The 26,082-nt window shown below is 48.8% G+C and overlaps 1 protein-coding gene across 6 annotated transcripts in view; it reads right to left on the reverse strand.

Annotated features, from left to right (window-relative positions):
* Window positions 1-25,178, reverse strand: part of POLA2 (DNA polymerase alpha 2, accessory subunit) — a 37,589-nt gene extending 12,411 nt beyond the window's left edge. For 2 of the 6 annotated variants that reach the window (XM_084824193.1, XM_084824197.1), the window contains exons 1-14: window positions 24,973-25,178; window positions 22,821-22,945; window positions 21,438-21,523; window positions 20,221-20,278; window positions 19,252-19,358; window positions 17,362-17,555; window positions 15,519-15,607; window positions 12,799-12,954; window positions 11,149-11,211; window positions 8,856-8,898; window positions 7,815-7,939; window positions 6,239-6,277; window positions 5,587-5,660; window positions 3,417-3,525 (exon numbers count right to left, since the gene is read on the reverse strand). In XM_084824193.1, the coding sequence (XP_084680319.1) occupies window positions 3,417-3,525; window positions 5,587-5,660; window positions 6,239-6,277; window positions 7,815-7,939; window positions 8,856-8,898; window positions 11,149-11,211; window positions 12,799-12,954; window positions 15,519-15,607; window positions 17,362-17,555; window positions 19,252-19,358; window positions 20,221-20,278; window positions 21,438-21,523; window positions 22,821-22,945; window positions 24,973-25,069 (1,365 nt within the window). In that variant the 5' untranslated portion in view covers window positions 25,070-25,178. Of the gene's footprint in view, window positions 1-3,416; window positions 3,526-5,586; window positions 5,661-6,238; window positions 6,278-7,814; window positions 7,940-8,855; window positions 8,899-11,148; window positions 11,212-12,798; window positions 12,955-15,518; window positions 15,608-17,361; window positions 17,556-19,251; window positions 19,359-19,485; window positions 19,531-20,220; window positions 20,279-21,437; window positions 21,524-22,820; window positions 22,946-24,972 lie in introns of all 6 variants that reach the window. The other 4 variants (XM_084824195.1, XM_084824198.1, XM_084824192.1 and 1 more) reach the window with 3 other exon arrangements.
* Between the last annotated feature and the right edge of the window lie 904 nt (window positions 25,179-26,082).

Raw genomic sequence — 26,082 nt, forward strand, 5'->3', positions numbered from 1 at the left:
TATCAATGGCTACTAGTCCTGATGGTTGAATGTTGCCACCAGTATCAGGGGCAGTCCAGCTGTGTGCACCAGTTGCTGGGGAACATGGGCAGGAGGGTGCTGTTGCACTCCTGTCCTGCTTGTGGGTTTCCCGTGGGCAGCTAGTTGGCCACTGTGTGAGCAGAACCCTTGGTCTGATCCAGCATGGCTCTTCTTATGATCTTATAGCTTTGCAGTCCATTTAGTTTGAAGTCAGGAGAGATTGTCAGTCTGAATGGCAGAGTTAAATGCTTTGTACACTTGCCAAGAGAAGTTCGTTATGTGGCAAAAAGGAAGAGAGCCTTCTCTGCAATGGCACCCCACATCTTCTCCCAAGGGAAGAACGGCCAACGCTGAAATTACAATTTTTTCGGCACAAGGACAAAAACGTTTTCTATTTACGTTTCAAGGTGGCTGCATCATTCCGTCTTGCTTTGCCATCTAAGCTGCCTTTAAATTGTTTCACAAAGGATTTTCTTTGAACTGTTTTATCGGATTTGTCTTTTGGGTGTGGTTCGTTTTACTCGCGCCTAGGTGCCCGCTGCTTTGGTATCCGTGAGAAGGAAGGGCGGTGCAAAGTTTTTTAAAAATCAATTTTTTAAAAAATGAGTTGTAAAAAAATAAATCCAGAAAATAAAACGAGCAAGGGATCTTGATTAATAAGGAGTGAAAACTGAGGCCTCCTCAGACCACGTCGAATGCTCTAACCATGACACTGCTTTGCATCAACTTTCATCCACTTAGTTATAAGGAACACATGTAAAGAGGTGTTATGGAGGGAAGCGATTCAGCCGAGAAGGCCTGCAGCCAAATTCTGCTTCTGGTGAGAAATTTCAGGAGGGGTGGGTCTGGGAAGGAACTGCCCACGGATTTGTCCTGAGGGCATTCCCCGAACATGATGCAAGAAACAACGACCAGCCGAGGTTGTGCAAGAGAGTGCCGTGCGCTTGGCCTCCCCGCTCCAGCAACTTCAGCTGCTGAAGGGAAAGTCCCCTGTTTGACTCTCATGATGCAGGATAAATGACGAAGACTTCCTCGAAGGGGCCCTGATTGGAAATGAAAGCTGTATCCCCCGCTTTCTTCCCTTGAGAAACTGAGTTCATAACAAAAAGCCCCACAGGGCTAAAAAACAAAACAGAAGCCCAGCTGGCAGGGATATCCCAGGAGCCCTTGTCTTGCCTCAAGTATGAAATTTCTTTCAAATAAGTTTCCCAGCCACCAGTATCCAGAACATCGCCTCTTGCTAGATCCTGGTTTACTCTGCTTCCCAACCCTGACGGAGAGAGGTCGGCAGGCTGGTTTCTTTTTGGGAGGGGAGGGTAGATAGCCTCTACCGGAGAGCCGCAGCCGGTAAGAGTAGAGTCTGGCAACTTCTGGGGATCCAGGGACCAATCCTTCCCCTCTGCTGGAATCCACTGGGGGGGCACATTCCTACCACATTTGCCTCCAAAATTTGGTTGCATGACAGCAAAAGACGGTTTCACTTTAAAAGAAGGCACGCGCTCTCCCCAGCAAAAGCCCTGCGGGGAGATACAAAAGGCGCTGTACAGGATATAAAAATGTGCCTTGCGTAAGGTGCCTTCCAGGATACAAAAGGCCCCTGCCCCATGGAGCTTACAGCCTACAATCCAGACCCAGGAGAAACAACGGGGAGTGAGGGCTAAACCCAGGAAAGAATCCACCGTTTATTTGAGTTCCACGCACTTAAGGCCTGGCGATAAGCAGGCTTCCTCTCCCTGACTGGCTTTGTTTGCTGGCCTGGGTGGCACCTTCCAGGCAAAGGCCGCTGCCAGCCAAGTGCCCAGGCAGCAAAACAACTCCGAGAGGTCCTTGCCCGGCGAGCAAAGTCCACGTCCAGCAGCCTGAGCTCCAAAAGAGCTATGCATTTAAATCAGTGTCTGGCAGCGATGTCTTCTCTTCATTTTTTGCTCTGGAGGAGGCGCAGGGCTCCTGATCCAGACATTAGCCCCCCCACCACTGCCACACACTAGGGTCCCGATCCAGATCAGAAGGCCTGCGCCTACCCTAGAGTAAAAATGAAAAACATGATTATCATGATTAATTAGATTTATATCCGCCTGCTTTTCCTCCCGTGAGGAACCTAAGGTGGCTTACGTGGTCCTTTCGCTCCATTTCAACCTGTGCGGTAGGTGAAGCGGAGAGTCTGTAACTGGCCCAAAGTCACCTAAGTGAGCTTCATGGCCAAGTGGGGACTAGAACCCAAGTCCCAGTCCAACGCTCTAACTACTACACCACACTGTCCATTTTGGAACTGAACTGCTTTTATGAACAAGCAGACTGTACCCAGCTCATGGGAAAAGGCAGTTCTCCCTCAGACCTCCACCCGCAGTGTTATGTTTTACTGCCCAATGCTGGACAGCTTTCAGGCCCCTGGACCGCTCCTGCCCTCCGCTGTCCCCAGGTTTTTACTAAAAGCTCCTTCAAAACCTCCCACCAGAAGTAGCAGAAACTTCGCCATTTTGCCCAAGATTAACTCAGCGGGTTGCAGTTCAAAGCAGAATGCCCTTTTCTCCACCCCGTAGCTCCCCCTGCTGGTCGTTGAATCTGTTCCTGCTTTTCCACGAGGTTCAGTTATCCACAGCGCACAAAGCCATGCCAGATCCACAAAAAGGGGTGTTTGAACCCTCCCCCCCGGGAGTTCGGGAAACGTCGTGGCCTGTGGACACTGTCCTGCTACCCTCTCGGGTGTTCATTTGAACGCCTCTGAAATCTGCCATGTAAAGACAGAATGCAGCTTTCCCCGCCCTCCAGATGTTTGGGACTACAGCTCTCATCTGCCCCAACCAGCATGGCCAATGGTTATGAATGCTGGGAGTTGTAGTCCAAAACATCCAGTGGGCACCAGGTTGGAAAAGGCAAATGTGACTTGGACCCTACTGCAGGGGTGGGCAAAAGGTGGATCTTTTGCCCAACTTCCATCAGCCCCACCCACCATGGCCCATAGTCAGGAAAGCTGGGCGCTGCAGTCCAAAACATCTAGAGATCAATTTTCTGCCCCAGCCCAGGCCTTACAGCAGCCTTCTCCAAGCTGACACCCCCCAGATGTGTTGAACTACAACCCCCATCATCTGCAGGCTGCAGGGATGGTGTCCCTGCAACCCATTGGCTCAAGAACTGTCAGCAGGATGGGACTTTTTTGTGGTCCAACAGACGTCCAAGGAATGTTGGGGTTCCCAGAAAGTGTTATTTTTTTAATTGGATTTGTACCCCACCTTTCTACCAAGAAAAATGGCACTCAGGTGTTTTTGAAAGCCATGAACCTCTACAATACAGTTGACAGAGAGCAAACGGAGATCCCCTCCAGGAGATCCCCTCCAGGGAATCCCGCCCCCCATAACCCTTTAAACGATGGTGGTTTCTCTGAATGGTGAGAGTACCTGCTTGTCCTCTTTTGATAGCTCGTAGCAGGTGAAAGGCGGCTGAGGATAAATGCAGAAGTGGTGGACGTCTCTCAGAGAAGGGACAACGACCAGGTGTGAGCCAGAACTGTTGGGGGGCAGGGGAGAAAAAGAGTTGCCAAGATGTAAGTGGGAAGCTTGAGGGGGGAGCAAAACACACCGGGGGGGGGGGCAGAATAGTAATTAACAAGCAGACAGGTTCTGGGTGGGGGAACCCTCCCGCAAACACCACCACTACGTGGCACTGAAATTAAAAGGAATAGCGAAATGGTTAAGTAATGTACTGACTTATTTATTTATTTTTATTTATTTATTTATTACATTTATATCCCGCCTTTTCCCCCTATTTAAGGAACCCAGGGCAGCGTACATAATCCTCCTCCTCTCCATTTTATCCTCACAACAACAACCCTGTGAGGTAGATTGGGCTGAGAGTCTGCGACTGGCCCAGAGTCACCCAGTTAGCTTCCGTGGCTGAGTGAGGACTAGAACCCGGATCTCCCAGCTCCTAGTCCAGGACTCTAGCCACTCGACCACACTGGCTCTCTAAGAAGCTAGAAGGTTGCTCGCTAAATATCTTTTTTGGGGGGAGGGGGGACAGGCATCCTGTCGCAGGTATGTTGTGATGTGTTGTGATACTGGGTGTATTTGCATGCCAGATTTAGGAACATGGCTTACAGCCTCATATAATAAGAGGCCCCTAAATATGTTGGAGATAACTAAGCTGTGAGATAACTAAGATGAAATAGCTTTGGCTTAAATATGTTGGAAAGTCTGGTGTGACTTACAGCAGTATTGCCTTATACAGAGAGAGCGTGGCAACACAGCATTGCGTATTGGAAGCAATCAGCTCAAATTAGAGCCAGTTTAGGAGAACTTCAGATCAACTTACTTTATTAATGCTTTTATACCCATCTTTGGGGAAGGCTATCTAATGCTGTTTAACTACAAGCACCCCCTAACGCTGGGGGACACCCTTTCATTACTGTTGCGACCATAACGGAATACACTTTTTTTTAAGGTATGTGGCCTCTGAATCTTGATATGCCCTAGGGCCTCAGCATGTCTTAATCTGGCCCTGTGCTAAACCACAGATTAGCACTAAGGCATGACCAGAAAGGAGCCTGCATGAAGCCCCAGGCTTGAACACTCCCCTCACCCCTCCCACAGCCGGGAGGAGGAAAAACTGGCATTCGGTTTCATGGTGCCCAATTCATGGTTTGTCGTTCTGTGTGAACCAGGAAAACTCTCATGTGTGAAACAAGCCAGCTAAAGGAATGCTGGATTTGTAAGTTGGCTTGCTTAACAATTGACCAACCTCATTAGAGTTTAGTTTGAACCATGATCAACAAGAAGCCAGGATTCGAGGGAAGTGAAACCGAATTATGGTTTATTCCCCCCACCCCAAACACACACACACACACACACACACACACACCGCTGCACGGGAGGAATGGGGAAGGCAGGAGCCTAAAGCTTTGCTCGAGTTTTCTGTTTGTGTACATCAGGGATGGGCAGAAAGTTAGATCTTCCTATTTTGGACGTTTTGGACATCTGGTTTTGGACATTCTGGTTTTGGACTTCCTGGTTTTGGACTTCCGCGCCCAGCATTCCTGATCATTGGGGATTCTAGGAGATGAAGTCCAAAAGTTCTGGAGGTCTACCTTCTGCCTACCCCTGGGTGCACATAGCACTGAACCACAGACAATGGGAGTTGTAGTCCACAGACAAACCTGGACAATGGGAGTTTAAATAAACTATGGGTTGGCTGATGTGAGAACCAGGCCATAGCCTGATTCAGTGTAAGACAGCTTCCGTTATTCATATATGGCACTATTTGTACACGCTTGGGGAAGTTCTCCTCCGCCTCCTTTTGAAGCCGGAGGTCCTCTCCAAGTTCCAGAAGTTAATTGTTCATTGTGTGGAGAGCACCCCCTCTATCAGCCTGCAGGGCGCTCCTGACCCCTCTTTCAGCTAAGTGCAGAGCTCTGTGAACTGGGATGGCAGAGGAGGGTGTGTGTGTCAGGCGTGTGAGAGAATGTGGCTGCAGATTTCTGCCCCAGCATGGCTTATTTGAGAAACATGAACGGGGGCAAGTGCTCAAGTTGGAGCACCCCAGGCCACCCGACAGAGGAGACTGAACCCTTACCTCCTCGTCCCTTCGATGATTGTCTTCATGCACACCTTGAAGACTTCTTCAAAGGAGGAGGTGAGCTGACCGTCCTAAGAGAAATGGAAAAGGAGAATAGTAGCTCACTGACAGAGCCCCTGAAGGTCCCGGGTTCAAGTCCCAGCATTTTCACTCAGAAGGATCGAGGGACAGGGAGTGAGAAAGACCCTTCTTCTCTGTCTGAGCCCCTCAAGAGCCGCCACTGCCAGTCAGAGCCAAAACTGCTGGGCTAGATGAAGAAATAGCTCCAGTGGAGGCTGGTGACTCTGATGTCAGTGGGGCAGTGAATCTGCCCAGGGTTTCAGTCAGAACTCTAAAGGAGCTCTCCAAAAGGACTAGTTTGTTGGGCTTTTTTGTTTAACATGCCTACGTGATTTTCCTCAGCTCTCCTCCAAGAGGACTAGTTTGCTGGGGGCGGGGGGAGCGGTTGCGTAAAATGCAAGATGAAAATTCAAGGAGATTTGGGGAAGATCCTTGAGCCCACACAGCTCCCAGGCCCCCCGGGTTATGGTTCTGGGCACCTCCCTACAGCAGCTTCCAAAAGGGAGCAGGGGGAACCTCTAAACCCACACAGACGACAGCTCAGAAAATCTCGAACTTGCAAATCCGCCCCGCCTGGCTCTGGGCTCACCTCGACTTGCTTGTGCTTGGCATCGAGGAAGGGTCCAAGCTGAAAACAATCAAAGGAAACACAGGTCACTCCAGAGGAGAAGGCAACGCCCTAATTAACCGCCGCCACCATCATTTCTGAAAAACCAATCAAGGTCCCCGAAGAGGCGCCGAGCAATTAAGACAAGGCAGCAGGGAAAAGGATGCGTTTCAGTTCCAAGGCTGGAGTGGCAGGAAAGCGTCAGAAAACCCAAGCGCTTGCCAAATGTGATAAGAGTTCCAGGCAGAGGCCGCTTTGAGTTAACCTGGAGGGTGCCCAGTTGGGAGAGCCTGGATTCGAACTCGGGGTCATCCCTCCGGCTGCAGATTGGGGTGGGAAACTGGCAGCCCTCCAGATGTTTTGGCGTACAACTTCTGTGGACCCCTCCCCATTTGCTAGCTGGCTGGGGAAGATAGGAGTTGTGGTCCAAAAGATTTGGAAGTCACCCACCCTTGCTCTAGATTCAGGGCAGACCGGAGACCTTCTTTACACAAGGCGGAATTTGATCTAGGGAGCTCCCTGCCACAAGAGGTCATGAACAGCAGGGGAGTGGGGAGGCCTTCCTGCCCTGCCATTGGCCTTTCTAGAGGCATCCAGCTGGCCACTTTGGGATGTGAGATGCTGGTCTGATCCTCCAGGGCTCTTACGTTGGCTTGAATGGCTGTTCCGAGAATGAGTGGAACAATGTGCCTAAGAGATTGATGGTGCAATCCTGTGCACACCTACTCAGAAGTAAGCCCCACTCAGTTCAATGAGACTCACTCTCAGGTAAGACGTCTTGGATGACAGCTGCCAAGTGTCAGAGTTCCCCTTATGACCTGGACCCCCTGAGCAACCCCTTAAGGATCCCTTGCCTCCGTAAGAGTCCCATCCTCCTTCTTTTAAACGTCCCCTTCCCAGTAACGTGGGGTTTAATTTGTAGACGTGGGGTGACTGACACGCTAGACACAGGGTTTAACCACAACAGCTTACTGGTAAATTCAAGCAAGCAAATCACAACTAAAGATATTTACACAATAGAGCTGAGTGATACAAAAGGCATGAAAAGAAAATCAAAGTTGCAAAACACAAGTTCCGTTACCCTACCTATACTCAGACTCCTCTAGGCAGCTTCTTCCTGCTCCCTCTTCAGGCTCTTGTCTCCTGACTCTGCTCTTACTGCTCTGGTCTTTTTGACTTTTTATATACCCTCCTCCCTCAAAACAGACAGTACTGCTTCAAGTCTGAAGAAATGAAACTCAACTGGGGAAATGAAACCGAAACTTAGCCAGGGAAATGAAACTACTCCTCTCAGGGATACCCCCTCCTAACAAAAAACTCCAGGCCTCTAAGCCTGACCGTTTTTCCCTTTGCCTCTGTAAGCTTCAAACCTCCATGCCAAGACTACTGACCATAGGCTATGCTGGCTGGAGCTCAAGACCGGCGTCAAGGGTAGGCATGGTTGGGCACCTGCAAAGGGCCCAAACCCCAGCAGGGGCCCGCTGACAAGAGCCCCCGGAGTTGCTCCTCCTCTTCACCATCACAATCTAAAAAGCAGTCATGGAAGCAGCAACCTTACCAAAATGCAAACATCTGGCTTGTCTTTATTAATTACGTCTATCAGGTCCAGCAGGGGGTCGTAAGTGATGCTGTCTGAGGTGGTATACGGGCCACAAGCAACCAAGACCATCTGCGGCTCCGAATCTGAAAGGGTGAAAAGGCTTTAAATGCGGGCTCAGGTTGCCCCGAAGTTCCTCCAGCCATCTTCCTACATTGACACATGCTGGCTTGAGACTAGATCTGAGGCTGTGAGTTCCAATTCTGATCAAAAGCAGAAAAAATGAGCTTGCGCGCGCGCACGTGCATTTTATTAATTGAAGTTTCTAGCCCTTATGGCTGATTTATTTATTTATTTGTCTATTTCCCACTCAAGGTGGCTTTACAGCATTAAAAACTTATACAGTTAAAACCTATAAATAGAAATATACAAAAGTTAGAATATAATTAACAATAATGTTAAAATGATATAAAATATCAAAACTTTAAAAGACAGCAATATAATCCATAGTATCCATCCATCATATTCTCGAAGACCCAGAATACAGTATGGAGGAAAAGGTTGGTGACAATTTCAGAAGCCAACCCCAGGAGCTGAGCAGGATTTTAAAAGCAGCAGCGACTTAGGAAGGCTTGGGGGGTGGGGGAGATGATGGAAAATATCCACAAACACTCATGCCTTAGATCAGGGCTGGGGAACTGCAGCCCCCTGAATGTTTTGGGGCTCCAATCCCTCAGCCCAAGGCAATGAGCAGGGGTGATGTGAGTTGCAGTCCAAAGTGTCTGGACAACACAGGGTTCCGGGGGGGGGGGGGTGCTCTTCTAGACAATGCTTTTTAATGAGCTTCTGCCACGCACTGAAAACTTGGTTATTCAGGCAGGCATTTGGGGTGGTTTAGGGTATTTTTAAATAATGTTTCATGTTTACTGTTTTAAATTGTACTGTTGTACATCGCCCAGAGTGGCCAGCTGACCAGCCAGATGGGCAATTAAGAAATTTAATTAATTAATTAATTAATGCTGAGCCCTCTTCTAAGAAAATAAACAACTGGGTCTAACTCACCTTGGGCCTGATCTGTAGGCTGATGAAAGGGAAGTGGCACCCCCTGCAGAGAGAAGAAATTAAAGCTTTTAGATTTTTTATTTTATTTCAAAAAGGGACACACAACAGGCTTATCCTCATTCAGTCACAGAACTCAAGTCCGGAGCAAACCTCTCTCTCTCTCTGCCAGCTTCCAAGAGAGTGGTTGCAAGAATAAAACACAATCAGACAGAGACATCACCTTCGTATTTTCCCAGGCATTTCAGCCTTTCAGTTTCTGTTGTTTTAAATCTGTTCCTGAATGTTAAATCTTTGCATTGCTGCTAGGTTTTGTTTTGGTTTCTAACTTCTATTTTATGCTGCAGTTTTGAACTTTTATAACTTTTATACCGTGTCTTAGGTTGCATTAGAGAGCTTTGGCTATTGGGTGGTATAGAAGTGAAATAAATAAATAAATAAATAATTTTTTTTGGCCGGTTTTAATTGTTGTGAACCGCCCAGAGAGCTTTGGCTACTGGGCAGTACAGAAAAGTAATTAATAAAAAAATAAAGGCCATGGTATGTGGTAGAGTGAGCAATTCAAAAATCATCATCAATATCATCAAGTCATTGAAAGTGGATTTTGTTATTTAAAAGCCACCTTTTAGGCCCTTAGGAGAGGCATTCCACCTTTTTAGAATGGGGCTAAAACTGCGCAAAAGCTGGGAAAACCACCAAATTGTTAGGAGTCTGGGGTGGGTAGAGGAAAGGAGCATGGCCAGGGTAGGGGGAGGGGCCATCTGGGTAAGCTCAGAGAACCAGACTGGGACCGCAGCAGGGCCGGATTTTATGTCTAGCCCTGATGTTCCCCACCTGCATTTTAGGGTCAAGCCCTCAGAAGGCAGCTTCCACTGTACATACACGAAATCAAAAATTTTCACAAAACGAAATAATCACCTGCCTTAAACTTGGGGCCCGATATAGCCAAGACCCACACTAGACAGACCCTCACTAAACAGAAGGTACCAGCCTGACTCATGTCTGTCTACTCAGTGGCGCTGGTGACTCCAGTTCCGGAGGGGCTATGCTTCCATTCAGGGTTTTAGTTACCACCAGGCAAAACTCTAACGGCGCTATCCAAGGTGCTGAAAGGTGCTATCCACAGTGCTGAACCTTGCCCCCAAAGTGGGTTCAGCACCTTGGACAGTGCTGTTAGGAGTTTTGGCTGGTGGTAACTGAAACTCTGGATGGAATCACAGCCCCTCGGGAACTGGAGTCACCAGCTGCCCCTGTGCCATATTAGTACCTTCAAATCCTGAGCAGATCAGGCCCCAAGTTGAAGCAAAGCTGGTCTGAGACATGCTGCCGCCTGAGGTGATCAAGAAGATGGCACCCTCTCCTGTTCCATGGACAAAAGCCGACTGGACTGGCAGATGAATCTGTCTTCAACGCAAGCAAATGGAAGGATCTTCCACTGCACCAGAGGGCAAAAGGCGAGTGTAGGAGGCTCAGGGCCAGTTTAGGAGGGTCCTCCAACACCTTGCTGCCTCCTCCCAGTTTTGCCACCTGAGGCAACTGCCTCACACTGCCTCATGGTAGGGCCGGCCCCGAGTTTAAGACATCACCCAATATCCAGCACTCAGCAAGTTAAACATCCAACAGATTAGAGTCACTTCCAAAGCTGGACTCCTGGCTTGCGGTTGCCAAGCAAGCCAGGAACTGGGCGCCAACTTCAAACATTCGCTGCAAATTTCAGCTTGTTAGTTAGGAAAGCGACAAACCAGATGTTCTGGTTCGGACACAAGGCCGCGCTTCGGCCTCCTAGTTAGTCATTGGTTGCTTTCGCCTGGTGTTCCCCAACCTCACACCCTCCTAGCTTTAGCTTCCTAATCTTTTAGCTCTGGTGTTGTAAATCTCTATTTTAAATCTCTGCATTGCTGCTAGATTTTATTCAGGTTGTACTGTTAATACTGTGGTTTTAAGTGTTCATATTTTATATTGTCTTAGGGTGCCCATTGTAGTTTTCATTTTTGTGAACTGCCCAAAGAGCTTCAGCTATTGGACGGTACAGAAATGAAATAAATATATAAATATCAGACTAAACACCCCCGGCTGTTGGCCGTGCTAGCAGGGGTTGATGGGAGTCGTAGTCCAACACAGGAGGAGCCAAGCGGGAGCAACCGAGGCATGCGTGCTCACGGACGGTAAGCCCGGATTTCCCGCGGTTCTGGCTCAGCGTTCCGTGCGAACATGGTCAGAGGCAGCGTAAAAAACAGTAGTGAAACAACGAAGAAGAAAATAGCAGCAGAACAGCCATAAAACAGCAGCTGCTCACCTCATACAGCTTGGAGGCAATCAGCCGCTCGCCGGTGCTGTTCATACCTTCCATGACCACAACCTCGGAGGACAGAAAGATACAGAGGGGGAGAGACGTTGGTTTCTTTTAGCATTTGCGATATGGCTTCGTAGGCATTTTTAAACCTGACGGACTGCTCCGTTTTATCAGCTGATTGCCCTGGCTGGAGCCAAATTTGGTGATGAGCAGGTCATAAAAGACCCAGTGATTTCCTCCCCGTAAAATCATTTTCTCCACCCCCGCCCCCATTTGTGGATGGTGCTGTCTTGGCTACAGAACGAAGGATCCTTGGAGAACAGAGTTCAGGGGCCATAGCTCAGTGGCAGAGCCCCTGCTTTGCAAGCAGGAGGTCCCCGGTTCGATCCCTGGCATCTCCAGGTAGGGCTGGAAAAACTCCTGCCTGAAACCCTGGAGAGCTGCTGCTGCCAGCCAGTGTCAACTATACTGGGCTAGATGGACCCAGGGCCTGACTCGGCACAAGGCAGCTTCCTATGTTCCTATGTTAACTTATAGGGCAAGCTTATAGACTTAAGGCAGGGCAGGAGAACATTTTTCAGCCCGAGGGCCGCATCCCATTTCCGAGAAACTCTGCGGGGGCTGCATGGCAGTGGTGGGCATGGCCAAAGGCAAAAGGGGCGTGGCTAATGTATTTTCTTTTAAAAACCCAGCATCCTTTTGCTCGGAGGTCTTCCTGCTAGTACTGGAGCCTTAGGAGACAGCATTTCGACTGCTCAAGATGGGGGAGGGGTGTGTGTGCAAAAAAAATGGGAAAGCACCCAAAATGAGGAGGTGTGGCCATTTGGGCAACCCCTGAGGGCCAAATTTGGCTCCAGGATCGCTCTGCGTTGGTATATGTGTTTATCATCCGTATTGCATCCCCTCAGTTTGCCTCATGCCCCTTCCGGTGTTGGAGAGGGCTGTGGGGCGGGGAGGACACCTGGGGTCCTACATGTCCTGGGAACCTGTCGGAATGGGGTTTGCCCTCCTCCAGCACCTCTAACGAGAAGGAAGAGGGTCTCCATCAGCAGGGCGCAGTCAGAACCAGGCAGAACCCTAAAGAAGCTATCCAAAATGCCAATCCTATTTCAGGGATGGGGTTCGGCACCTTGGATAGCTTCTTTAAAGTTCTGGCTGGTTCTGAAGGAAACCCAGAAGGGAGTCACAGCCCCACCACAATCGGATCCACCAGCCTCCACTGGGCCCCATCCTACTTGGGACAGGACGTGATGGAACTTCGTCCCCTCTGGGGCAAACCAAAACTCATGAGCAGAACTTGCCATATATAAAGTCCTAGCCTGCCCTGTCTCAAACGCAGAGGGAAGATCAGGACAGCTCAACAGTGGCAGCCAGAGATTCCTCTGCCTGGGGGATGGGGGTGTAGCGAAGGCAGAACATATCCCGCCTTTTTCCCTCTTGCAAGGAGCCCAAGGCAGCTTATATGGTCCTCCTCCTCTCCTGTGAGGTAGGCTAGGGTGAGAGTCCGTGCCTGGCCCAAAGTCACCCAATGAGCTTCATGGGCGAGCGGGGACTCGAACCCGGGTCTCCCAATTCAACACTCTAACCACTACACCACATGGCTCACACAGTGCCTCCCCCCAAAAAAAATCTGCCTATCCCTAAATGCCTCACCTGTCCAGGAAAGAGGGAGTACTCTGGAAGTTCTGACAAGTCCACAGGAACCAGGCCTCCGGAAGAGTGTTCTTGGTCCCCTTCTAGGATGACCGATTTGGCGTTCAGTTTCCCATTGGAATCACAGCCAATTTGGCCCAGAACGGTCACCGGCTCCTTTCCATCATCATTACAAGACACAACACAGAGGGACATTTTTTTGAGGATACTGTGTGCAGTTCTTTTCTTCGGTGGTGGAGAATTGATTTTAATATTATAACATTAAGCGTGCAATCCTGTGCACGTTTAGACAGAAAAAAGTCCTACAACTCCCAGCATTCCCTAGCCAGCTGGGAATGCTGGGAGTTGTAGGCCTTTTTCTCTGTCTAAACGTGCACAAGATTGCACCCTAAATAATTAAAGAAATCATGAACTACTTAAACAGAGGTGCATCCAGAACCGTATCTTGTTTTTCCTCTTCCTTCCCCATCCTGTTTTCCTTGCGTGCTGTGCCTTTTTAGACTGTAAGCCTGCAGGGCAGGGACTGCGCCTTGTTTTACCAATTGATTGTAAGGTGCTCTGGGAACCTTTTGCGGGGGCTGAGGAGTGGGACAAAAATACTTTTTAAATAAATAAATAAAATAATAAGGGCAAGGGAGAAGAAAAAAAGAAATGACAACACAGCCAAGATACATAAAGCAAAGTACACATGGTGATTTATCTCCATATAACTAGAAGGATATCTTTTCGGCGCCAAGTTAAAACTGCCCTCTTCTCTCCACCATTTGGCGGCGTAGAATGAGTCTCTCGATTGTCTCTGGCTGATTGTTTTAAATTGTTTTCGGTATATGTTGTGTGTGACATTGGTTTTATGTCATTATGTGAATGGTTTTTATACTTTATATAATGTATTTTTAATGGTTTTAAATTTTTGTGATCCGACCAGAGAGCTTTGGCTATGGGGCGGTATAGAAATATAATCAGTGAATGAATGAATGAATGAATGAATGAATGAATGAATATTTAACTACTGGTTTCATAAGAGACTTTATATCATAAAGGAAATAAAAATGCTGTTCCTCAAATTAGAGCGCAATCCTATGGCCCCTAGCCAGCGTCGGGGTGGGTGGGGGGCATAGAATAGTTCGGATTCCTGGATCTGGGGTTGGAGACACCACTCCAATGTCGCACTGGGGAGTCAGACCTCCCTGCACTGGCTGCCTCTCCAAGGTTGCAAAGGCGACCTCGGAATGGGGGGAAAGGGGGCAGTTCTGTGGGAGGGGAGGGAACTAGGGAGGCCAGCTTATGAAGAATCGTCTGGCCTTCACAGCCTCTTTCCCTCCTGCTCTGCAGAGCCCCAGCTGGATGGGCGAAAAAGCCCATCCAGCACTAATACAGAGCGGGAGGTGAAGACTGCCTCCGCACTCCTCCCAGTCTGCATAGGATGCCCATCAGCCTCCTTACTGGTTAAAATAGGGGTGGGCCAGACGTCAGTCCAGGGGAGTCTGTTTTTTTTCATACCAGAACTCCACGATGTACCAAGCAGAGCCTGGTAACAGAGACAGAATTAAGGAATTCTGAAACCAGGAATTTCTTTGGAGTTGTTGTTCAGTCGGTCAGTCGTGTCTGACTCTTCGTGACCCCACGGACCATAGCACGCCAGGCCTTCCTGTCCTCTGCTCTCTCCCGGAGCGTGCTCAAGTCCATATTCATTGCATCGGTGATGCTATCTAGCCATCTCATCCTCTGCCGTCCCCTTCTCCTGTTGCCTTCAGTCTTTCCCAGCATCAGGGTCTTTTCCAGGGAGTTTTCTCTTCGCATTAGGTGGCCAAAATATTTGAGCTTCAGCTTCAGTATCTGTCCTTCCAATGAGCACTCAGGGTTGATTTCCTTTAGGATGGACTGACTGGACCTCCTTGCAGTCCAGGGGACTCGTAAGAGTCTTCTCCAGCACCACAGTTCGAAAGCATCAATTCTTCGGCGCTCAGCCTTCCTTATAGTCCAGCTCTCACAGCCATACGTTGCTACTGGGAAATTCTTTGGAGTACCAGAACTGAACAGAGATCACAGTCCTTCCACAGCAAGTCCACTCCCGGTTGCCTTTCTTCATTTCAGCAGCGCAATTGCGGGGCAGCGATTTCGTTGCTGCTGTCATTCCGCAATTGGGAGTCAAAAATCCTTGCTGATCTGCTGCAAATTACCCAGAGATCTGCCAGGAGATACAGATCTACCTTCTGCCCACCCTGGTTTTAAAACAGGGGTGGTGAAACTCCAGCCCGTGGGCCGTTTTTGGCCCACGAGGCTAACCCATCCAGCCCACGGCGTAACAAGTGAGGGTAGTGGGAATTCTTCCACTCCACACCTTGGTTGACGCAACTTCGCTTCACATGGGCTTTTCCCCAGCCGGATGATCCCTCACCCAGCCCTCTGTGGGCCAAATAAAGTCAAGAATTATGGCCACATCTTGGGCCCATGGAGGGCTGGGTGGGTGGGTGGGTCATCCAACCCCCCACCCAAGAACAGTTCCCCACCCATTTCAAAACATAAATGGGAAGTAGGCATAAAGAAATTCAATCTGGAAAGTTCAACTAATGGACCCCAATTATCTACGAAACTGTCACCCCCATCACATAACCACACACATGGAATTAAGGGGCAGGTCCCTAAGCCCCTTAACACCCCCCCCCCCGATGTCAAGAATTAAGCCGTAGCACCCAGCAAATCTTAGACACAGAGCTTACCTGAGCAGGGACGATCAAAGAAGAAAATTCTTCTATTTTGTAGTGTTCCTTCAGGGCTTCTCCTAGTTCTTCGATCTTACAGGAGAGCACTTATTTAAAAAAACAAGCAAGTGGTCGGGTGGAAGGGAGTTGGAAATCAAGTTTATCATGGAGGAAAGATGGAGGGAGAGCAAGAAGAAGAAAAAATAAGACCAAGTGATCCCTGTAAATCCTTTTTCAAAGCTTGCTTTAAAAAAACCAAACCAGAAAATTATCAAAGGCTGTAAGGATGTGAGCAAAAGGGGTTTTGCATTTAAGCCTCTCCTACATACACCAGCCCTCACAGGAACTTTTTGGATGACTCAGTTTTACCTGGGAATAAGGGGACTTTTTTCAGGGTCTGGGCTCAGCCTTGGAAAAATGCATGAGCTAAAAAAACCCCAGATTTCCTCGGAGCTTTTACAGACTGCCTTTCCTTAACCACCAAGGATTTACAGGTCACTCCCCCACTCCCCTTGAAGGATTGTAGGGTGGGGAAAACTTCCAGGTCCCAAGTCCTGCAGTCAAGTTTTGGGTCAGTGCCCCTTCCTTTCAGAAATTTGAACAGAAGACCAGCACGGTGTGGAGAAGGTGGATAGGGAGACATTTCTCTCCCTCTTTCAAAACACTAGAACCCAATGGGGTCCTTCCATGAAGCTGAATGGTGGGAGATCGAGGACAGAGAAAAGGAAGGGCTTCTCCACACAGCCCATAGTTAAACTATGGAATTCGCTACCACAGAATGTAGTGATGGCCACCAGTTTGGGTGGCTTTAAAAGGGGGTTGGACAAATTCATGGAGGAGAAGGCTATCAATGGCTACTAGTCCTGATGGCTATATGCCACCTCCAGTATCAGAGGCAGTCTGCCTATGTGTACCAGTTGCCGGGGAACATGGGTGTGAGAGCGCTGTTGCACTCCTGTCCTGCTTGTGGGTTTCCTATGGGCAATGAGTTGGCCACTGTGTGAACAGAATGCTGGACTGGATGGACCCTTGGTCTGATCCAGCATATCTCTTATGTTCTTACACAGAAGGCACAATCCAGCAGAAAGTCCTCCATTAAATGAGTAGAGATGCACACAAGAACATTTTCTATAGTATTGTACCCAGCTTTTACAAAAAGACAGATAGATGGAAAGACAGATCTTTCTACACGTGCGCGCAAACAGATCTGGCTTTGCACGGATTCGAATAGCCTTTGTTTGCTACAGCAAAGCTTTCAAACGAAGTTCCACAGCTGGCAGAATTGGACAGCATGCTCCCAGCCCTTTCAAGATGAAGTCATGCCTGCGGGCACCCCTAGGCACCTGCCACAGAGCACTCCTATAACCCTCGGAGGGAGGGGTCTGTCCACTCCATTCCCCCAGGGTCAGGAGCTGCCCCACGGCAGAGAGTAAGGGTATAACTCTGTCTCTCGGCCTACTAATCTCCCCTGGCTTCAAACTGTATGGATTGCAAAGCTATGCCCAGGTTATGTTAGTCTGCCACCTAGTTGCTGAAGATGTTATTGCAGGCTTCAACCTCATGGACACATTAAAATTAATTAAAATTAATTAATGCATTTAAAAAAACCATAACTCCAAGATGCACACCCCTTGGGTCCCCTGAGTACGCATGCCATGTTATAGGTGTCTAGGTTCAGGGTCTTGGTAATATGGTGGTGACAGACACATCTCCTCTTTTATTATTACAGAAGGTTTTTACATATACACACAGGGTTGTACCCAATGTTAGTCAAACTCAAGCCCCATTCATTTCAGTGGGCCTACTCTAAGTAGGACTAACACTGGATAGATGGGGTTGCTGGCATTCCTTTTTAAATTACCTTCCCGGTTCTCCATCAGCTCATGGAACATAAACGTGTACGGCTTGGTGAGAGAATCTTTGGCGGCGCGGAAGAGGTTCACGGTGGTTGCTGAGCCAGTGCTCCCACTCCAGGAGATTCCCTGGACCGAGCCAAAGGAGGTAACAACCTCCCCACGGTTGCTCCGAGAACTGTACTTCTGTGAAGGGGTGGCACTGGAGGGGAGAAAGGTCATTTTTAAAAAATCAGGAAAACTCAAGACAGTCTCAATTACAATTCTACTGCTTATGACAGATCAACAGAAAATAAAATTGGTAACTCAAACTACACCTTCTGGTATGCAAATGGGAAGGCAACAAAAATAGAAGGGGAAAACGCCTTCTGACAATGGCTCAAGTCTGACATGATGCCAAACTACAGTTCAGGCTGTGATCCTATGCACACTTACCTGGAAGCAAGTCCCATTGAACTCAATGGGGCTTCCATCTGAGTAGATACGGATAATATTGCGCTGTATAAGTTGTCTAAACTGATACACCACGGTATTGCTATTGAGAGGTATGACAGAATAATGAGCCATGGTTTGAGGTGGGTTTTGCCAACCAGGGTTTGTGCCAACCATGGTTCCGTATCAGAGGCAATCTGCTTGTGTACACCAGTTTCTGGGGAACATGGGTGGGAGGGTGCTGCTGCGTTCCTTTCTTCCTTGTGGATTTCCCGAGGGCAGCTGGTTAGCCGCTGTCTGAACGGAATGCTGGACTAGATGGACCCTTGGTCTGATCCAGCGCAGCTCTTCTTATGTTCTTATGTCTGAACTGACAAACCCTAGTTGTGGCTTGGTTCTGCCTTCAAAGGCCACTGTACCCGGAGCCCTAAGAAGATGGCAAACAAAAGCCAAGAAGCTCTGAACCACAGTTTTCATGCTGTATGTTTGAACGTTCTAACCATGGTTTGGTGCAGTATCTGAAATGAGCCAGTGACACTTCAAACGGAAATGAGCTTGATCTGGGTTTAACTGTCATGGCTTCCTCCCCAAGAATCCTGGGAAATTTAGTTGGATGAAGTTACTGAGAATTCCTCTTAGTGTCTGCTACCCCAGCCCTCAAAAAAGGAAAGGAAATACAGTTCTCAGAGATTTTTGCAGGAGAGGGAATGACTGTAAATCAGTTTATGCCCATGGTGCAGATATGCCTTTACTTCCACATAAGATGAAAAACATTCTACCAGTGAAAGTAATTTTAGCCACATTTTAACGCTGACCACACGTTCACTTCCAGAAAGTAGGTAGCTAATGTAAAACAGTGTGTACATCAGTAAGTATTCAGGACTGTTCCAATACAAAGTTTATCCATATAATGACCTCCTCCCAAACAGCGGCAACTAATGGGCAAAACATACATTTAAAAGATGCATTCGCCGTGTTATACCTCCAACAATTCGCCAATTTAGTCAATCCTTTATTAAAGAGATGTTGTGGCATCCAACAGACATGAAACAAAAGTGGCCACATTTTTTCTTTTCCCCCCCAGTCTTCTGTGTTGAAATTTTATAATAAAAATAAGTTAAAAAATATTAAAAAGATACTCGCTCCGTGACATGCTGGACCGCGTGAGAAAATGCCCAGCCTTCGCTTGCGACGCACGGCGAGGCAGTTGAGAGAATTGGTGCTGGGACTTAGCCCTTGCGGAATCAGCAGCAGCTTGCAAATTTCTCGGGAAAGCAACACAGGCGGATCAAAGAAAGAAGCCGGCCACCTGTCAGATTAGGCTTCCCCATCCCTGGAGTCTTTCGGGGGGTGGGTACAACTCCCACCATCCACCAGGCAGGGGAAGATGGGAGTTGTAGTCCAACACACCTGGAGGGTATTAGGTTGGAGGAAAGGGTGTGTCAAATGATCAGGCCAAAGTGTACCTGGGCGAAAAGCTGTTTGGGGAGACCGCCAAACAGGGGCTGCGGGTGGAAAGGGTCCGCTTGGAGCGCGGGTTCTCCGGCGTGGTCATCGCCCGCTTCTGAGAGCCCTGCAAGACACAATCCAAGAGGGAGCGGCTCAGCCTGGCTCAGCGGGGAGCGCTGCGAGCCGGCAAAGCGTTACACTCAGACCAGTAGCCCGTCTAGCTCAGAATCTCAGACCTCTCCCAGCCTTACCTGCCAGCAAAGCAGGTGCTTGTCGCTCTGCTCTGGTCCTTGCCCCTAAAAAGAAATTCAGATCCCAGTTCTTCTGAGCCACGGTAATTAGGAATAGAACCTCCAGGTTCAGGGGTAGTCTAGCTCTAAATACCAGTTGCTGTGGGACAGCAGCCAGAAAGTGCTCCTGCCCCTATGGCCTGCTTGTGGGCTTCCCAGAGACACCTGGGTCGGCTCCTGTGTGAACAAAATGTTGGACTTTGGTCTGATCCAGCAGGGCTCCCCTCATGTTCTTAAGCCGGACCATTATACTGAGACTTCCCTAGCGATGCGGAGGATCGAACTGGGGACCTTTTGCAAGCAAAGTGTGTACTCCACCGCTGAGCTATAGTCCTTCCCCTAAAATAGAAGGGAAGGGCAGTATCCAGCTGTGCCATTCCGTTGGCGCAAATGACCTTGCGCTAGTGGAAACTAGGTCCCGAACTACGCACAAGGGAAGAGTCCAACTGGAGTAACGTTTGTGCACGCGGGGTTGCGCATGCGGTCCTGCATTCCACTTGCGCACATCGGGCAACCGCTCCCGCCACAGGAAGATTCAGCAGGGCTCCGCCAGCGCTATTTGAGCTGGTGGAATGACATCGCTGGATGCTGCCCGAAGATTCCAGTCCTTGTGGTTCTGAATAAAGGGCCTTCGTTCCGTTCCTGCCAGAGCAGCTTTCGACCAAAGGCAAACTGTCAGAACTCTGGGCTGCTTACTTTCGATGGCGATGCGTAGGTATCGAGAAGGTCCTCGTCATCTTCGCCAATGTGAAGACTGCAGAGTGTTAAGACTCAAAGAAAGAATAACAACATTTAAAATCAAAGATCCGCACAGTGCAACTGGCTCAGCGGCTGGGACAGGCTTCTCCAGCCTCCAGACGTGGTCAGCTACAACTTCCGTCACGCGTGGCCAGCGTGGGAATTGGAGTCCCGATGCATCCGGAAGATGCTGTGCCAAGGAAGGCTGTTACAGTCAGACTCGCATGAAAAATATGGGTTGGGCCAGGCTCTGCTGTGAATCCATTTGCAGCCTGGAGCAAATCAGTTGCCTCGAGCCTCACTCCCCGGTCCCCAGTACGGTTGGGTCCAGAGCCCAAGATCTGGCACAGTTTCGTTTCCTTGCTTGTTCGCACATCCTTTTAAACCAGGCTTCCCCAACCTGGGTCCCTCTTGAACTACAACTCCCAACACCGCGGCTGCACCTTGCAGTGCAGAGTCCACACTGATTAGGCGGTTGAACTACACGATCTCCAAGGTCCGTTCCAACTCCACCATCCCATGATCCCTGTCGCACAAAGCTCACTGGTGAGGCCATTAAAAAAAAATATTATTTCTTTATTATGACATTTATACCGCCCCTCTTTTTGCCTCCAAGGAATTCAAGGAGGCTTGCATAATCCTCCTCCTCCTCTCCATTTTTATCCAAATGCACTTTGCACATGCTTAGAGGCCTTCCCTTCTTGAATGTCACGATGCGTATTCCATGGCAGAGCACCGAAAACGCATTCCAAGACCTAACATGGGTTCAAAAGAAGCCCCAGGAAAGATTATAGCAGCCTTTCCCAAACTTGATACTGGCCAGATGTTTCAGACTACAACTCCCATCATCCCTGACCATTGTCTACAATGGCTGGGGCCAGTGGGAGTTGTAGTCAAAATATCTGGAGGGGACCAGGCTGGGGAAGGCTGTATTATGGCCATAAACACAACAATGCGAGCTGGCCTTTGAAAAATTAACCGCTCCAGTTCTACCCTGCTTTGTTTGGGCTAGATTTTTGGGATTTTTTACCATGCAAAATTCTAACTTTTCTAGAAAAAAGAAGAAAATATGCTTGCGTTTAATGGTGCAGCTCGTCCCACGGTAGTTCTACCATCAGGAAAATTTGCTGCGGCACCCTGATACTCGTGCCGTGCACAACTTTAAAAGAGGATACAGTCCTTGAAGGGTGTTGACGTCTTGGAACCCAGGACGACGCGTCTCCTTCTTCTTCGGAGCTTTCGCCACTCGCTTATTGAGCACCTGAAAGAAGAGTAGGAGCTGTCAAAAAACACTCACCCCACCCCGGGAACGTCAGCATCTCCTTCTACCATGACACCGTTTCTGCACTGCTGGGTCCGTTGGTCACTCTGCACCTGTTGATCACTCCCCTGCTGCGACGCCGTTTCTGCACTGCTGCGTCCATTGGTCACTCTCCTGCCTGGAGCTCCATCTGTTGGTCACTCTCCTGCTGCCAATGGATGCCACGCATTGCTCCCAACAAAGCAGGCACCCTTTCTGTGAGGAGTTTAGAGGGGGGGGGGGAGGCTATCCTTGGAGGTCATGAGGGTTACGTGGTACCTCCTAATCTTAATATCTGGGCAGGTACCCGCTTGCAAATTTCGTACTGCAGATGTGCGTGAAACATCTCCATTTCTACGCACGCACACACACACACAAACGTAATGCTGGGGAAATCATACAGACTTAGAAAGCGGGACCTTCTGGTCACCATATCTTAAAAAAGATATTGTAGAGCTCCAGAAAAGGGAAACTAAACTGATCAAGGGGCTGGAGCATCTCCATTATGAGAGGTGGTTACAACAGCTGGGATTGTTTAGCTTGGGGAAAAGGCGAGTGAGGGGAGACATGAGAGAGGTGTACAAAAAGGCCATCCCACCCCACCAACACTACAGCTCCTTTAATAACATCCAAATCCAGCCTAAAAGTGCATTAATACAACACTCCATGCTGAATCCAGACTAGAGAGGCTTTCTTCTGTCAACATCACCCGCTCCTGGGAAACAATAAATAAAGACTAAAAATTCTTTAGCGCTATATTTTTATGCCCCCCCCTCCAAAGTGGCACACACAGGACGCGTCCCTCACCCAAAGTTATCCTCACAACCCTCTGAAGTTGATTAGGCTGATGGGCCCAAGTTCACGCAGTGAGATTCATGGCTAAACAGAGATTTGAACCCGGATCTGCCTTGTCCAGGAAGGGAAAGGGCTATAGCTCAGTAGCAGAGCACATCTTTTGCATGCAGAAGCTACCAGGTTTAGTCCTTGGCATAATGCACCTTCCTACGTCCCTGTTTAAATCAGTCCTTCAGTGAAACCATGAGGACTGGAACCTTGCTTTTAATTTTTAGGGGAAGGGCCATGGCTCAGCAGTAAAGCACCCGTGTTGCATGCAGAAGATTCTCGGTTCAGTCCCCAGCCTTTCCAGATGATACTCGGCTAGATGGAGCAAGGGTTTCGGTGTAACACACCCTCTGATTTTCTTGTAACACTCTACGCGCTACAGATCCAAATACGTCGGGGAGTCGAAACACCTTACTTCATGTTGGAAGACGTGCAGGGAGTCGGACGTAAGCTGAATAGTTTCTTTCTGTGCTGCAAAAGCCACTAGTTCATCTCCCAGTTCCGTCCCTGTCTTTCTGTACAAGGTGCAAAATTCAGCCACTATGGGAGAAAAACAGAGCACACGTCTCTTATACACTGGCAATAGAGACGGACTTCGCCACTTCCTCAGAGATGTCCCTACAGCAATAGCTTCGCCCTGTGCAATATTATCCCCTCCACTGCGATGGCAGTTTTGTCTGACTGCATCCCCCTGCAGCAATATGGGATGGGAAATATTCCATCCACTCTACACCCCTGCTGCCATATTCTTTTCTGCAGAAATCTGTATTTTTCCAAATTTGGTTTTCCACTTTTAGAAATGCATTATTTCATCAAACTAATGAGTAACTTAATTCCAGAATCTATCTAGATGTGCAGCAGTATATACGTGTTGTAAATAAAATCAACATAAATAAAGAACTTCATGGATGCATGCACCATACCAGTCAAATTGGGCAACTGGAACAGACACAGTACTAGTCAAACCTAAAATCAAAATTCTAATTAACTTTGCTTTTTCAGCTGGCTATCCTCAGAAGCACCATACATTCATGCACAGAGCTCTTCAGGCAGCCTAAAATTAATATGACCAAAGCTTTCAGAGCATTCATTTCTCTCTCTCTTAAAAAATCTAAATAAATCAAGGGAAATGTATGCTATTGAGAGTTCTGAAAACATGTATGGCAATAAAAATCTATTAAATAAAAAAATAAAAATAGTGTAGTTAATAATGTAAGAATTTACTTAATAATTTACTTAATAATTAAGAATTTATGTCAATAATTTAGCTCAATAAAAGTAATTGGCAGGTAAAGCTTTACATGTTCGTTTGCAAGTAACATTTTATAATCACACTGAACTTTTCCCCGGATCAAATATTTTAGTTCAACACTACTTTGGGTTATTTGATTCCCCACCCTCCCCAGAGACATTAATTGTTGTTGTTGTTCAGTCGTTCAGTCGTGTCCGACTCTTCGTGACCCCATGGACCATAGCACGCCAGGCCTTCCTGTCCTGCGCTCTCTCCCAGAGCGTGCTCAAGTTCATATTCATTGCATCGGTGATGCTATCTAGCCATCTCATCCTCTGCTGTCCCCTTCTCCTTTTGCCTTCAGTCTTTCCCAGCATCAGGGTCTTTTCCAGAGAGTTTTCTCTTCGCATTAGGTGGCCAAAATATTGGAGCTTCAGCTTCATTATCTGTCCTTCCAATGAGCACTCAGGGTTGATTTCCTTTAGGATGGACTGATTTGACCTCCTTGCAGCAGCATGTCAAATTAATGTAACATGCGTTTTTTTAAAAGTCTGGTGGGCTAAATGCAAGTCAAATACCCAAGGAGAAGGCTATCAATGGCTGCTAGTCCTTATGGCTATATGGTACCCTGAGTTTCAGAGGCTGTGAGCCTGTGTACACCAGTTGCTTGAGAACATGGGTGGCGGGGTGCTGTTGCTCTTGAGTCCTGCTTGTCAGTTTCCCATGGGCAGCTGGTTGGCCGCTGCTAACCACAATATTTATGCTCTGCCTTTTGTCTAAAAGCAAACTAAGGTGGATCAGAGAGGCTGAGCTTAAGGCACCTCTGTTTAAATCCCTCCCTTCTCCTCAGCCCCTCACATCTGTCCCACGGTAGGCGATTTGCAGCGCTCCAGATGTTTTGGCCTACCCCTCCCATCAGCCCTAGCCAGCAGAGCCAATACTGAGGGATCATGGGAGCTGTAGGCCAAAACATCTGGACGGCCACAAGCCTGGGTCTGTAAGGATCCTGGCTGGCCAGAATGGCTGCAAAGATCACTGAGCTGATGAACTATTCCGAAAGAGAACAATAAATCTTCCAAATAATATTATTTCGCACCAGCCTTCCCCAACCTGGCGCCCTCCGGATGTGTCGGGACTACAATTCCCATCACCCCCAGCAAGCATCGGCTTCCTGCATGCTTCCTGCATGCTTCCTGCAAACCCTTCCCCCCCCCCCCATCCTCGCTCCTTCCCATAGACAAAAGCCTCCGGCCCTCCCTAATTGCCGCCCCCCACTCCAGGCGGATTGGAGCCCCCTCCCCGTATATATTCCCTTTTCCCTCCGCGGCGCACGCACGTTTGTCGGCGATCGCGGCCTCGTCCTCCTCCTTGGCGAAGCCCAGCCCGAAGACCTTGAACACGGCCAGGACGGCCTCCAAAGCCGGCGACCCCATCGCGGGCTTCCCTTTCCCGCCGCCGCGAGAGGGAGGACGCGAAAGCGCGCGCGCGGCAGCTCGGGCATTTACGGCGCCGCCCCCTGCGCCTGCCTTTCGCCTCGGCTACGAAAGGAAAGCAGCGCCGGGGGAGGAAGAGGGGGCGGAGCCGTGGCGCCTGGTTGTGAATGGGCGCGCGGGCCCAGAGGGGGCGTGGCCGAGGCCGCTCTGCATGAATGGGGAGCGGCGGGAGAGCGGCCGCGTTACAATACGCCCAGGGCAGCCTCGGCTTCTGTTTCTTTTCCGGACTTTCTCCGGGCTGCTCGCAGAAAGCAGCGAGGAAAGAGATCCGCAGTTTCGGGCCGCCTTTGCTCTGAGATGCGGTCCTCGGGACATGGTCGTGTGCTTCATTTATTTTTCATTTCTGGGAAGTGTTTGTATGCCGCTCCCCCAAAAGGAAGCAACTTATAATCAGCAAAACAAGACGGTCCCTGCCCCGCAGAGCTAACAAGGCACAGCACGAGGAAAACAGAACGGGGAGGGGAGAGGAAAAAAACAATTAGGGCACGATCTCATGCATGTTTAGACGGAGAAAAGGCCTATAATTCCCAGCATTGCCCAGCCAGCATTTTATTTTATTTTTTTGCAATAGCCCAACAAGTTGGACTCGATGTTGGACTCGATGGCCTTGTAGGCCCCTTCCAACCCTACTATTCTATAAGTCTGAACTGGCTGGCCTCTTTGCAGTGGAAAACCAGAGCCATTTGGAAGGTGGAAACATCCTCTAGGTAAATTTCTGATGGGATATTTAAAACACACACATCAGAAATAGATCTTACTTCACCATTGGCCCGAAGTACACTCCTTCTTAAGAAGGTGGCTGGCTCAAATGCCTGTAAGTATGCTGAGTATAACTACAGGGATTACGGTCTTTTGGGAACTTTATGCTCTTGCTCTGAAATCCAAGACTGCTGCAAGCAGGAAGGGAAGTTTGGAGCCATTCCAGCAGCTGGGATTGTGTTCTTGCCGTTCCT

Source organism: Heloderma suspectum, chromosome 17, assembly GCF_057233095.1.
Source record: "Heloderma suspectum isolate Gila_16-S chromosome 17, 16-S_ref, whole genome shotgun sequence".
In the NCBI taxonomy this organism is placed as follows: domain Eukaryota; kingdom Metazoa; phylum Chordata; class Lepidosauria; order Squamata; family Helodermatidae; genus Heloderma; species Heloderma suspectum.